This window comes from Plecotus auritus, assembly GCF_963455305.1.
Source record: "Plecotus auritus genome assembly, chromosome: 9".
Classification (NCBI taxonomy): Eukaryota; Metazoa; Chordata; class Mammalia; order Chiroptera; family Vespertilionidae; genus Plecotus; species Plecotus auritus.
Window position 1 is genome coordinate 140,693,041 of NC_137783.1, and position 13,588 is coordinate 140,706,628.

Genomic DNA, 13,588 nt, shown 5'->3' on the forward strand with positions numbered 1-13,588 from the left:
TGTTTTTCAAAGACGCTGCCTTTATTCCATTTAAATGAGAATTCCTTATTCTGAGATTATGTTCTTTCCACTTTTTGTATGCTATTAAATGTCTTTTATATAACGATGATAATTTGGTTTTCTGTTTTTATGTCCTTAACTATTAAAATCTAGAAAAACTTAAATACCCCAATTAAAAATGTTTTGTGCTAATTTATTGGTGCTTAAAACTCAGCCTTGGAACCTCAGCCTAGGAAAAGGTCTACCTTTCAGATGACATGTCTCACAACTTTGAATTATTGCTTAGCAATTTCCCCAAACAAGTTATGTAGCAGGATAAAAGTAAGCCTTAATTTATATTAAGCCAGTGTAACAATGGCCTTAATTTCAAGCACTAAAGAAATATATTTTTAATCAACACCACGGTTCTATCACCTTTCATCAAGACTAATTATATCAGTATATATAGGGTACTAATCTCAAAGTGTAAGGCCTCTTCTCTGATGTCACGCTGTTCTAGGAATAGCCTCTGTCACATATGTAAGCAGTATTATTGAAGCACAGAAACCAGGCCGCTGGGTCCACCAGGCCACTTTCCTGGGCAGGGTTTTAGTGGCATCACAGGTGGCTGTCTGGCTCAGTGTACATTTTGGCCCATTTACCTTTATAAATCATACCATACACCTTAAAGTAGCTACATACATTTAAACTGAGAAGAAATATGTATTAGAAGAAAGCATATTTTTATAGGCTTCACGTGTAAAAAAAAAAAACCTCCAAATTAATTTTGTCATTAGCTATTTGGAAAAAGAATAGTTCCATATAAACATACAAATGGGGATAGGCCTTTAGAAAAGCTTACAAAGAAACTATGCAAACTGCAGTGTGTCCTCCCAGTGTAAATCCATTCATCTCCAGTCCCTCAAACTGTTAAAAACAACGAGTAGCTGGCCATGACTTTTTAAAGTATGTTTCAGAGAAGATATAAGAGTCATCATTGGCATTTTGGGCCAGATGAAACTGTTGGGCCTTATGCCCGACTATCCTTCTGTGATTTGCTGAACTTGTGCTCCTTCTCATTAAGTTGTTCTTGTTAATATTAGTTCTATATCCAATTGATATGAGCATTTATATTAAACTACACAATAACTGCTGCTGGTAGCATCCAGAATATATGTCAGGAGCGCCTGATTATGGCCACATTCAGCCTTATTAGTAACTATTAAAATGACTGAAGATTTGGGAGCTGGGTGGGTGGCTCGCAGGGATCCTGCGTGTGGAGGCTGGAGCATCTGGCCGAGCTATGCAGAGCAGTTATCAACGCTTAGTTCTTCTTGACTTTCTTCAGAGAGCGAGCCCGCGTGGACTTGCCCATATGCATGGCCAGTTTAAAATATAACCAAGGAGGCAGCATGGAGCTGAACGTACCCTAGGAAAAGAAATGGGGAGATACGTAATTACAACCTATAGTTTGAGCTAAATTAAAACACGTGATCTTATGTTGTACTATAATTTTATAGGTAGATTTTAGAGTTCTTGGGTTTTTAAAATAAAACACAGATGACTCATTAGTAAGTCTAGCCTATATATATATATATATATATATATATATATATGTTAATTTATCACATTATTTTGTGACTCAATGGAGGAAAATAAAACACACCCAAGTGCTGATCTGGGACTTGGAAATCTACCTACCAGAAGAGAATGGATCGGGTATCCATTGGTTCGGGGTTTCAACCCCACTGTTTTCATCGCCGACTTCACGTATGTCTCTGAAGAGGGTACGTACAAAGATGTTTTCCGGATTTTAGCCAGTTTCGTAGCTACATAGAAGGGCAGGACACTCTAGAAAGGCAACACCCCCCCAGAAGAAAACATGCCATTGATTAGGAAGGCCACAAACTCAGAATTCACAGTGATGCTTGACTGCTCTGTGGCAGAAACATTCTGATAAAATATAAAGTTTGCACCATTAGAGAGAGAGAAACAGAGAAGCCTCTAAAGCCAGCTTGACAGACACATGGCAGCACAAAGCAAACTAATAAGTCAACCTCTCAATGAAGCAGAATTTGAGACAAGAAAGTCTTAAAAACAGCAGAAGTGTACGTTTTTGAACCTTTAAAATAAGGCATCATAGAAGCCTAAAGAGCAGAGATTCTGCTCCGACTAAACATTTACAGAACCACCAAGTAAGAGATTCTTACCATTTTACCCTTATAAAGAGATGATAACACTTTCCCCTATAATTTATAGTCAGTTGAGCTTGTCCTATCAGCTTAGGTCCCTCTACAATAAACATTTCTCATTCTCAGCCTTTGGCTACCACCACTTTTCTTCCTTAGTTTCTTACCACTTTGCTTCTGAGTTTTAATTTATTGGGGTAACATTGATTAATAACATTATATGAATTTCAGGTGTACAACTGCTTCTGAGTTCTATAAACTTGGCTATTAATAAGTAGGAGAACGTAAGCAAACCATGTCACAGCGCTATGCCTCAGGCTTCCTGGTTACAAAAAGAGTGAAGATTAAAAAACTGTTTGCATATATAGACCACAAGCTTCTAAAGTGTTCAGCTTCTCAAGACAAAGATGATCTGGTATTTCCCAATTATTTAATTATGTTATAACAACCCACCCCCTTATATATCTGTATCTGCATAAATTGGACTATTTGGATCAGAATTAAGTCACACTGCCTGGCCAAACCACTTGATGGCGCCACAAGTTAACTCCTCAACTAACTCATCTGGAGGTGGAGAAGAGGAGACAAGAGGCATGCCCAGAAATTGCAAGTCACATTTTCCCAGCTAAGAAGTGTACATTCTATTCTGGAAAGAGCATTCAATTATCTCCACAATGGTTTCAAATCAAGGAGCTTAACATGGCCTGGTAGAGGAAGGAGGGAGTCAGAGATGAAATAACTTTTGAGCTGAGTCTTAAACGAAGTGGAAGAGTTTGCCTGGTAAACAAACAGGGAAGAACATTTTGGGTCTGGGAACAGCAAGAGCACAGGAAAGTGCAATGTCCTCAGAGAACCCTAAGTGGTTCAGCATGGTCCATATATCAGGTGCGTGTGAAGCAGTGGCAGGAGGAAGGCTGAGCAGCACAGAAAATGAAACCCAGTCACTGGACAGTACTGACTGCCAGAGTAAGCTCTAAGAACACATGGTCTTATAAGCCACTATACTGCCAACGCTTAGAATGGTACCTAGAACGGAGCAGAAGCACAAAGAGGAGCTAAAGGAATGCAGCACTGAAGGAGAGCCTGGGCCCTTCCCCTCTGCAGTCTGGGAAGTCATTTACACCAGGAGGCTGACAATGTAACGTGAGAGTTTAAGCCACAATTTTAGATATGCCTGAGCTTAAGCAGGATTACCTATCTAAACGAAGGCACACTACCTGCCCAGAATTTCAAAAGGAACGTTTCAAATTATGTAAAAATAAATACCTTACATGTCAAAATGTCATCTAGGTACATCCTTCAGTTAAAACAAAAAAAAACCAATAAGCAACAATTAATCCATCTTTCCTGCTTACTCAGGGAAACATTACAGTGACCAGGTCAAGAAGATACTTATACTTTCAGAGGAAGTATGTCGGGCAGAGCAAATGTTAAAAGTTGCTTAAGTTCAACAATTTGCCATTTTAAATACTGCCAACTGAAACAGCCTAGATTTTGACAGGTACAGATTTGGGCAAGTGCCCCAGTCTTCAAATTCAGAACCCCAAACTGAAAATAATTAACTCGGTCACAAAGCAAAGCTGAAGTTTGGTCCTTGCCAGCCTATTAAAAAAAAAAAAAATCCCTGGAGACAACTTGGTCTTTTTTCTCACACACTGCAGCAGCTGGCTTAGGTATCTGGTTTTAACAAAACAGTTCAGAGGACCTAAATTAGGAACCGAAAAGCTACTACGATTCAATGTCATGGGGCAGTGGAAGGATGGCCGTCCCATGCTGCACGGCGGGTATTTAAGAATTCAACACTGGATCTCATAACTTCACATGGGAGAACATCTTTCATGCAGCCATGAGTACTACAGACACTTCTCACATTTAAAAATAACCAGAACAATTCACAACCATGCTTTGAAACACACGGATCCAGGCTCATCTATTTGCACAATATGGAATTTAGACATGGCGTTTAATCTGTCTTTTATGAGCATTAAATTCACTAGTCTAACAAGCACATATTCTTAAGACAGAGGCTGCAGCTTCTATGAGGCATCTGAGGGAAGTTTTTGCCCTCAGCTCTGTGTATTCATTTGCCATTTCAGGATCTGTTCAGTTAAAAAAAGCAGGAGTACTATACTCATCAAAAAGGCCAATGTCATAAAAGACAAAGACTGTGCGTGTATTCCAGATTAAAAGACACTAAAGAGGCAGGACAACTATATAATACCTGGTCCTAGACTGAATTCTTTACTGGAAGATAAAAGATGCTATAAAAATATTATGGGGATTACAAATTGGAGTGTAAATGGCAAACTAGATAAAAATATTATATCCATGCCCTAACCGGTTTGGCTCAGTGGATAGAGCATCGGCCTACAGACTGAAGGGTCCCAGGTTCGATTCCAGTCAAGGGCATGTACCTTGGTTGTGGGCACATCCTCAGTATGTGCAGGAAGCAGCTGATCGATGTTTCTCTCTCATCGATGTTTCTAACTCTCTATCCCTCTCCCTTCCTCTCTGTAAAAAAATCAATAAAATATATATACATTTTTTAAAAAGGTAAAAAATAAATAAATAAAAATATTATATCCAGTGTTAACTCTGAAGTTGGTAACTGTATTGTGGTTATATAAAAGAATCTCCTTATTTTTGGAAATATACACTCAAGTATTTAGAGGTAAAGAACCATGATGTATGCAACTCATTTACCAATGGTAAAATAAATGGAGTAAAATGTTAACAGTGACTGAATCTGAGGAAAGGGCATTTGGATAGTCCTTGTATTATTCTTATTCTTGCAATCTTTCTGTAGATTTGAAATTATTTCCAAATAAAACATTTTTTAAAAAACAAGGCTTCTGAAAGTTTTACAGAATGAATTCAAAAAGTAAAGTTTAAGGATGTCATCCTAGTGTCAGCTCTTTCTTACCTGCTCAGCATAAATGGTCAGTGCAGGGCACACAGAGGGGCCCAGTACTGGGGCCCACCAACTAGCCAATCAGGCTGTTTCTGATTGTGCTCTTTCAACGAGTTAAACATAATTTGGACTATGCTTTAATTACAGGGCAATAATGAGGACAGATAGTTTTCACCAACAGAGTACACTTTTGATTAGGTTTATGAAAAGACACTTCTTACCCGCTATTGAAAAATCATTAGACAGGGTTTATCAGACCCAAACTTCGCCCCAAGGGCCTTGATATCACTCAGTCACTGTGGTTTATTTGCATTTCCAGGAAATGCTCCCATAACAGCAAATCTGAATTCATGAAGGAAATTTTAAATGCTCTTATGGAATTATAGGAAAGAAGTTGAGGGGGGTTTCAGTTCAATCCAAAACATGTTGGCATCCACTGGAAAATCACCAAGGAAAGCAATCTTACCTGCGTTGTATTTTAACAATATCACCAGGAAATAGCACGTGGGATGCAGTGGACAGGAAAGACTCCTAGTCCAAAAAATGTGCCGACAGAAAACACCACCAGAGAAAGCCAATCATTTTTAACCCTGAGTGTCATATATAGAGAGCAGATTGTTTTGTCCCTCTGGTCAAAACTAACATGAGACTTCAGCGTTCTGGTATGTTCACACAGAAATGACACCTGTACTTCCCCTCACCAACATCTGAATTTTTATATTTTCACCAAATTCATTCCAAGTTTAAACCCTGAATGAATTCATATGAAGAACGACAATGATCAATGAAATTACATAATTCATCATTCATTATTAGGGAAAATTAAAAATAATCAAAGTCAGATGAATAGATAAACACAATGTGGTACATCCATACAATGGAATATTATCCAGCTTTCAAAAGGAAATCCTGACAGCTGCTGCAACACGGATGAACCTTGAAGACACTATGCTAAGTGAAAAAAAGCCATTCCCAAAAGGACAAATACTGTATGATTCTACTCATATGAAGTATGTAGCGTAGTCAAATTCAGAGAGACAACAAGTAGAATGGTGCTTGGCAGGGGAAAAGGGGAGGAGGAAATGGGGAATACATATTTAATGGGTAGTTTCAGTTTGGGAAGATGAAAAAAATTCTGGAGATGGATGGTGGTGATGCTTACCCAAAGATGCGAATGTACTTAATGCCACTAAACTAAATACTTAAAAATTGGTAAATGGTGTTTTCTGTTATGTATATTTTACCACAATTTTTAAACTGTTAAAAATCACTACTGTATCTACATCACCCTGGTGTTTGCTGTCATCCTTGCTCTAGTAAAAGTCAATTTTGTTCAGCTCTTGACCCTCTCTTGTGGTTATTACACAGTGGCATTGGAACAGTCATGGCACACCTTATATACCTGGCAGCTAAGAGATATTAATAGTCTAGTTCTCTCTAAATAAAATCCTAAGAACTTACAATAATTATGCTTCAACTGTTTACACTACATGTGGTTCTACTCCAGGCATCCTGACTTAAAAATTCTAAGGAGTAATTTTTAAAATCTAGACTTGAAGTGCATAAAGAAAACAAAACACATGTCTTTAATCGAGTGCTAACATCACATTCACTTACTTAGGAATGTGATTTTCTTTCGTTACCAAGACAGCAATAGTTGCTGTGGAAACCACACAAAAACAGGAGTACTTAACTGAAACAAACTCTACTCACCTGCACAAAGATGCCCTTGCTCTTATATTCCTCATGGATGCACTGAGAGAAGAAATCTACAAAAGCCTGGGAGGGGGAGGGGAGTGAGACGAAAACACACACATATCACATCAATCTGTCTGATTTGTAGCCATGGAAACAAAAATAATAAACTATCCCAGTTAACACTATAGCTTCTAATCATTCTTTTTATTTCAAAAAGAATGCAGAAGAGACCTCAGACAAACACCTCAAGCCCTCAAGTCATTTTTATCTGTCACTAAATTATCCTCTCACCAAATATAATATCTAGATCAAATTTTTATTTAACTGGAAAAGGCTCTTTTTTTCAGAAAGAAGAAATGTTTGATTATACAATAAAGGATGCAGTCCTCCTCCCTACTTGCCATTCGAACAGAAACACAATATAAATTCTGTTCAACTCTGTTCTATGGGGATTTTGTTGTCAATAAAGAGAAGAAAAGAACAAGCATCCTCGGCCCTGTAGGGTTCAGGAAGTGTAGAGATGAACCTGACAGCCCATCTTCTTGTAACAGCACGACTTTAAATCTACCTGTGAAATACAATGTACAGGACCATTTTTCAAATGTGAACTCAACGTCAGGCTTAAAATGCAAAGTCTCAATAATGACTCCACTAGGATCCCAATAATTAGTCTTGTGTCCATGGAGCAGAACAGGTAAGCAGTTGGAGTTCACCGATCACTTCCAAACACATGGCGCTCACTATACACATGCCCACTGTGTGTTTCAGAGCCATAGAAAACAAGTAGATTGCATAGAAAGCAGAAGTTGCTGTTTATGTTTTTCCAGTGGACACAAAGCCAAGTGAAAAGGAAGGAAGGTGTATTGCTCTTTTCCTTCCCTGATCTATGGCGAGTTCTTATTATCCTATATAATAAAAGCCTAATACACTAAGTGTCCGGTTGTTTTGTCAACCAATCAAAGCATAATATGCTAATGATATACTAAGGCCGCTCAACTGCTCACTATGACCACCAGGGGGCAGACGCTCAATGCAGGAGCTGCCCCCTGGTGGTCAGTGCACTCCCACAGAGGGAGCGCCACTCAGCCAGAAGCCAAGCTCACGGCTGGCGAGAGCAGCGGCAGTGGTGGGAGCCTCTGCCACCTCCGTGGCAGCGCTAAGGATGTCTGACTGCCGGCTTAGGGGAGCGGGCCTAAGCTGTCAGTCAGACATCCCTCAAAGGCTCCCAGACTGTGAGAGGGCGCAGGCTGGACTGAGGGACCCGCCCCCCACCCCGAGTGCACAAATTTTGTGCATTGGGCCTCCAGTGTATTATATTTTGCTCATTTCCCCCTAAAAGCTTATTTAATTTCAGCACCTCAGCAGGCATATCCATTTTAGAGATGTATCCTATGCCTTCACAATGTATATGCAGATGGTGCTATTGACCTGCAGGCAGTAGGAAATGCATTCTAAATTATCTTCCTAGTAGTAATATGAAGAGGTGAATGGTGGTATATAAAATTAGGACATCTTATACAGAGTTCTGGAAAATTCTCCTCTCATTCCAGAAGTGACAAGAAATATCTATGAATTCTGAATAATGTGTCAAAATACTCACAGTCTATCTTGTGCCTACTATGTGTATTTAAGTGTTGACTGGCTGCAATCCTTCTACTCAGCTCTGCTTACTTGAACTGATGCTGTATGAAGGTGACTTATTCATGAATCAAATCCCCGATCTTAGATTCATTAACGTTATGTTCTGATCGACTGAGCTATCTGGCCTAGGCCAACTTTCTCTGGAAAGTTCAAAATCAATTTTAACAGCAGTAATTTAGTGGGAGGAAAAATACCATCTGTGGATCTGAGATCTTGGTGTCCTGTTTATAAAGTTTATACCAATCAGTTCTCATTGGCTTTGGCTCCCCTGAAACCAGTGTAGGGTATTTTCCTTTTCTTCTCATTCCATTTGAAAACTGAGATAAAAAATAATTCCTCATTCTCATTCCAACACGATTTACTAAAACATTGTTCACCTTGGTTGCAGAGTAGATGGTCAGCAGTGGAACCGGGAACATGCCACTGGCGGAGGAGATGTTCAGAATCACGCCTTTAGATCTAAAAAGGAAAATGTTCTATAAACAGAATGAAATCATACAACTGTTTGTAAATTACAGATGGAGATACAGGTTTGAAACAGAACGACCTAGCTGTTTTTCTAACACACGTCTTTCCTTGCCTGTCATCAGCATGTGATATGCTAGGTCAGTGAGTGAGGCATAACTCAATCAACTAAAAATAGCTCTTGTTTGCAATTAGCTCATTTCTCAGTCTTAGTAATCTGGGGCATGATCGGATCAAATCTATAGTGTCCTGGAGTTGATCTCCACCTTTTGAGGCCTTCTCTGCCCACAGCACCAAGAATTCTCACTTACAGAAACACTCTTATACTCCTTGCCTGCTTTTATTTTGGCATATCATCACATATTCCCTTGTTATGGTATTTAAGCATTTTATGTACACACATATTTCTCTCCTTCAACAAAACCATAAGCTCCTGGACATCATAGCCTTTTCCTCAAAACACTCAGCACAGTCTGAGCATGTAACCAGTACTTAATAAAACCTGGAAATGAGTGACAGGTCCTGCCCTCCTACCTCCCTGGATATTCAGGTGCTAAATGAAGAGTTGACTCTAACATGCGCTACTATAGCTCCTCAAACCATATTCTTTGCCAAAGGCAAAGCATGAAAGCCTCTACTGTAACTTTTAGAGACTAAAGTTGAAAGTCAGAAAGTTATCAGGAGTTACTAATTCTACAAATAAATGAAAAGTAGTTTGAGGAAAGCAATACTGCAAATATATGAGTTGTTAGCAAGCATGTATGGGTTAAATAAAGTGTGGAATGAGGGTTTAGGGAATTTTAGACTTAACAACCAACTCTTCCCCCCTCAAATCCATTCTTCTCATTGGGGTTGGGCCCCTTCTTTAGCTATGGCAACCTGACCTCACCCATCACCTGTCCTCTAGATCACGTTCCTTTCCTTCAACCCAGTTTCTCATTATTCTTTGGCTGAATTTACTTCCCCCAAAGCCTATTTTTTCTTACATTTTTATTGATTTCAGAGAGTATGGGAGGACAAAGAGAGAGAAACATCAATGATGAGAGAGAATAATTGATTGTCTGCCTCATGCATGTCCTCTACTTGGGGTCAAGCCCGAAACCCAAGCATTGTGCCCTGATTGGAAATTGAACCCTGACCTCCTGGTTCATAGGTCGATGCTCAACCACTGAACCACACCGGCCAGACTATTTTTTTTTCAATATTAAAAGAAGGGACTAGATAGGCCTTTTTAATGCAAAATAAGAGAAACATGATTACATGGCATTATATTAGACATAAATCTGAAAGGAAATAATCCCAAAAGGTCACCTAGTCCAGTGGTCGGCAAACTGCAGCTCGCGAGCCACATGCGGCTCTTTGGCCCCTTGAGTGTGGCTCTTCCACAAAATACCACGGCCTGGGCGAGTCTATTTTGAAGAAGTGGCATTAGAAGAAGTTTAAGTTTAAAAAATTTGGCTCTCAAGAGAAATTTCAATCGTTGTATTGTTGATATTTGGCTCTGTTGACTAATGAGTTTGCCGACCACTGACCTAGTCCATCTGCCAGCCTCTGGGCAAGATGCCACATCAACCGTCAAATCGAGTCTGGATCCTCAGCTTAACGGGTCATTGGAAACAAGTTTGTTTTTTAACTGAAGTCCTTATCTGTAATCCGAACTTACCTAAATGGTGAAATCCAAGAACATTTTGGTCACAGAAATCAAATCTCAAATTTGAAAATGTCATATTGGAGTTTTGAAGAAAGTTGGACTTTAGTCAATGTTTTAATTATATAATTTTTGTATTTTTTAAAAATTCAATATTATTTTATATTAGTTTCAGGTGGATAGCATAGTAATTAGATAATCATAAACTTTACAAAGTGGTCCCCTCAATATTTCCAGTACCCACGTGGCACCATACATAGTTATTACAGTATTATTGACTTATTTGCACTTAGATATTTGCACTTAAGTATTTTTTGCTTGTGTCTCTGACAGAGACAGAAAAGCCTTTTCTTTTAAATTTTAAGGTAGCGGGAGTTTGAAGCCAATCACTAAAAAATAAAAACCCGTGAATTAGCAATGACTATCTAGTAATTTCATTTTATCTATATTTATGAGAATTTCCTTTGATCAACATAGACTAAAAACCACTTCTACTACTGGAGATGTTTTGTGTTTTTTTTAAAATATATTTTATTGATTTTTTTACAGAGAGGAAGAGAGAGGAATAGAGAGTTAGAAACATCGATGAGAGAGAAACATCGATCAGCTGCCTCCTGCACACTACCTACTGGGGATGTGCCCGCAACCAAGGTACATGCCCTTGACTGGAATTGAACCTGGGACCTTTCAGTCCACAGGCCGACGCTCTATCCATTGAGCCAAACCGATTAGGGCAAGGAGATGTTTAATATAGCATCAATTTATGATGCTTAAAATATCTTTATCTTTTGACAGTGTTGAAATATTCTGAAACTATGTTGCAGTGATGGCCTCATAGCTTTGTGAATATACTAGAAACCACCAAATTATACATTTTATAAATGAGTGAATTTTATGGTATGTGAAATGTATCTCAATACATCTGTAAAAAAAAGAGAGAACATGTATATTTATGATATATTGGAAGGTGCCACCTTTAAGCTCAGAGCAGATCCCAAAGAAGTGGAAGCTACAAGAGCGATAAGTTCTCACTAGAATGGCCTATTAAAACTTCATTCACCAAAGCAATGATTTCAGTATAGGAAAATTCACTTAATGATAACAAAAACTTCTTTCCTGTTTTCAAATACAATAGACCAATAATCAAACAGGTCACAATCATGCACTCACGCTTCTTTAACTGTTTACTCCTTGAGTCAACTGAGATTTTGGTTTCTCAAATATTCCACCCTAATTAAAATTTCCAAGAGGCAGAGTTAGTTTGAATTAGTGAAAAGTCAGAATTTGAGGGTACTTCATTCACAACACAATATTTGCACTCTAAAAGTCATCAAGACAAGCCTAAGACCAAGCAAATATAAAGCGAGAATGCACTAGACCTAAGTGCATTTACAAAAGGAAAGCATTTATAACCCTACAAAAATGGCAGCAGGGAAAACACCCCTTCTACAAAAACTCTGTGCTACCAAGAAGCACAAGGATTTGTTTGTCTAGCAAGAGCCTTCCTCCCACACACACACACACACAAGACAGTACAAAATCCCCTCTCTTTCTCTCAAAAGATAATCATATTCACCTTAGTTTTGTCTGAATCATAAATAACACACTGGTCTAGCTGCCTTAACCCTTGTACTGTATACAGGATCTGTTCTTTATGCAGAGATGGGGGATGAACATTTGGGAGTGCAAGGCACGGAGGACTGGTCTTTAAAATCAACTACTTTGTTGAGCTCTAATCCTCTAAGCAGAATTAGTGACGTCAAGTCAGTTTCCATGGCACAGCCAGACTCATGACAACTCTGTTATATCAAGCAGAAGGACAAAATGGGCTGCATTTAATAGCACACAGAAACAAACATAAAACCAAGCCCTGGTTAATCTCTCATTTTCCGGGAACTTGGGGAACAATTCTAAGATGGATCGGAAGGTACATTAAGAATATTTGCTGAAGTTCATAATGAAGACTCACATTGCTTCAGCGCATTTCCAGTTTGTTATGACAAATAATTCAAATAAACAAGTCAGGTAATATTTTCTGATACAATATCCTTAATCCATCTCGCTTCTTACTTGCTAATAGCCACATGATGGTGTCTCAGTGGTGCAAGTCACTGAGGCTCTACTAGAACTAAAGCACCGCAGACACAGCAGAGAACACCATTGCTGATAAAGAAGCACCTTTTCCCATAAACATGTTCTCTTCAATTACTAGCCCTTCTCACAAGTGAAATGTTCAACTCACCCAACCCTATAAAACTCAACATCGTGCATTCATAGCTTCCTATGGATAGAATTCCCAATCACAACACTCCTCCATTGTCACCTAGATTTAAAAAATGCCAATCCTTTATTCTTCTACACATGCCCCACTATTCCATCAGTCTGTTGTAGTAACCTTGTCCATAGCTCTAGGAAAACACTATTGTCACAGAGGAAGTGATAGGTCCCCTCTGAAGTAAGTCACCAATTTCTGCCTTCCTCAGGAACCTCCCCACTGCCCCACACTGCAGGTGAGGAGAGAGAGGTGGGGACGTAATTGCTGCTGTGAAGAAATGGAGCATGGTCAACCCTAATGTGGACGGCTCACTGCACGTAGAGTTTGATGGCAGTCAAGGGATACTGTGTAAAAAAGACTATCACAATTATTCATATTCCCATTTCTAAGTGTGCTCTTGGAGGGTCACTGCTTTCATTTCTAAGCTTGAACATAACACTGAACTTGGTACAGACAGTTCTCTAAACAGACTCTCAAGAAGACCGAGAAACGTATCAAAACAGTTCTAGGTCAGAAGAGAATCCTGGAACATGGGGGTCAGGTAGATAATTAGAACTAGCAATCTAAGAGCATTGTACAAATATTGCTTTGTTGAAGAAAGTTTGCAAACACTTACCACACAAAAGAGAACTGCCTGTCCTAAAACACCATAACATGTCATAATTCCACCTTAAGCAATACAGTATGAAAGAAGCTATTTTTAGCTTTTCCATGGTTGTTATGGCAACCACCTCCTGGCTCCAGCTGTACACGATGTTTATAATTCCAGGGAAGTGGAAAGA

General features: G+C 38.9%; 1 protein-coding gene across 1 annotated transcript in view; it reads right to left on the bottom strand.

Moving 5' to 3' along the window:
* Positions 1–13,588, bottom strand: part of HSD17B12 (hydroxysteroid 17-beta dehydrogenase 12) — a 140,725-nt gene continuing 127,137 nt past the window's right edge. Inside the window, exons 8-11 of the mRNA XM_080643200.1 lie at positions 8,796–8,877; positions 6,793–6,858; positions 1,681–1,830; positions 1–1,408 (exon numbers count right to left, since the gene is read on the bottom strand). Coding sequence (XP_080499326.1) covers positions 1,304–1,408; positions 1,681–1,830; positions 6,793–6,858; positions 8,796–8,877 — 403 coding nt within the window. The 3' untranslated portion in view covers positions 1–1,303. The remainder of the gene's footprint in view (positions 1,409–1,680; positions 1,831–6,792; positions 6,859–8,795; positions 8,878–13,588) is intronic.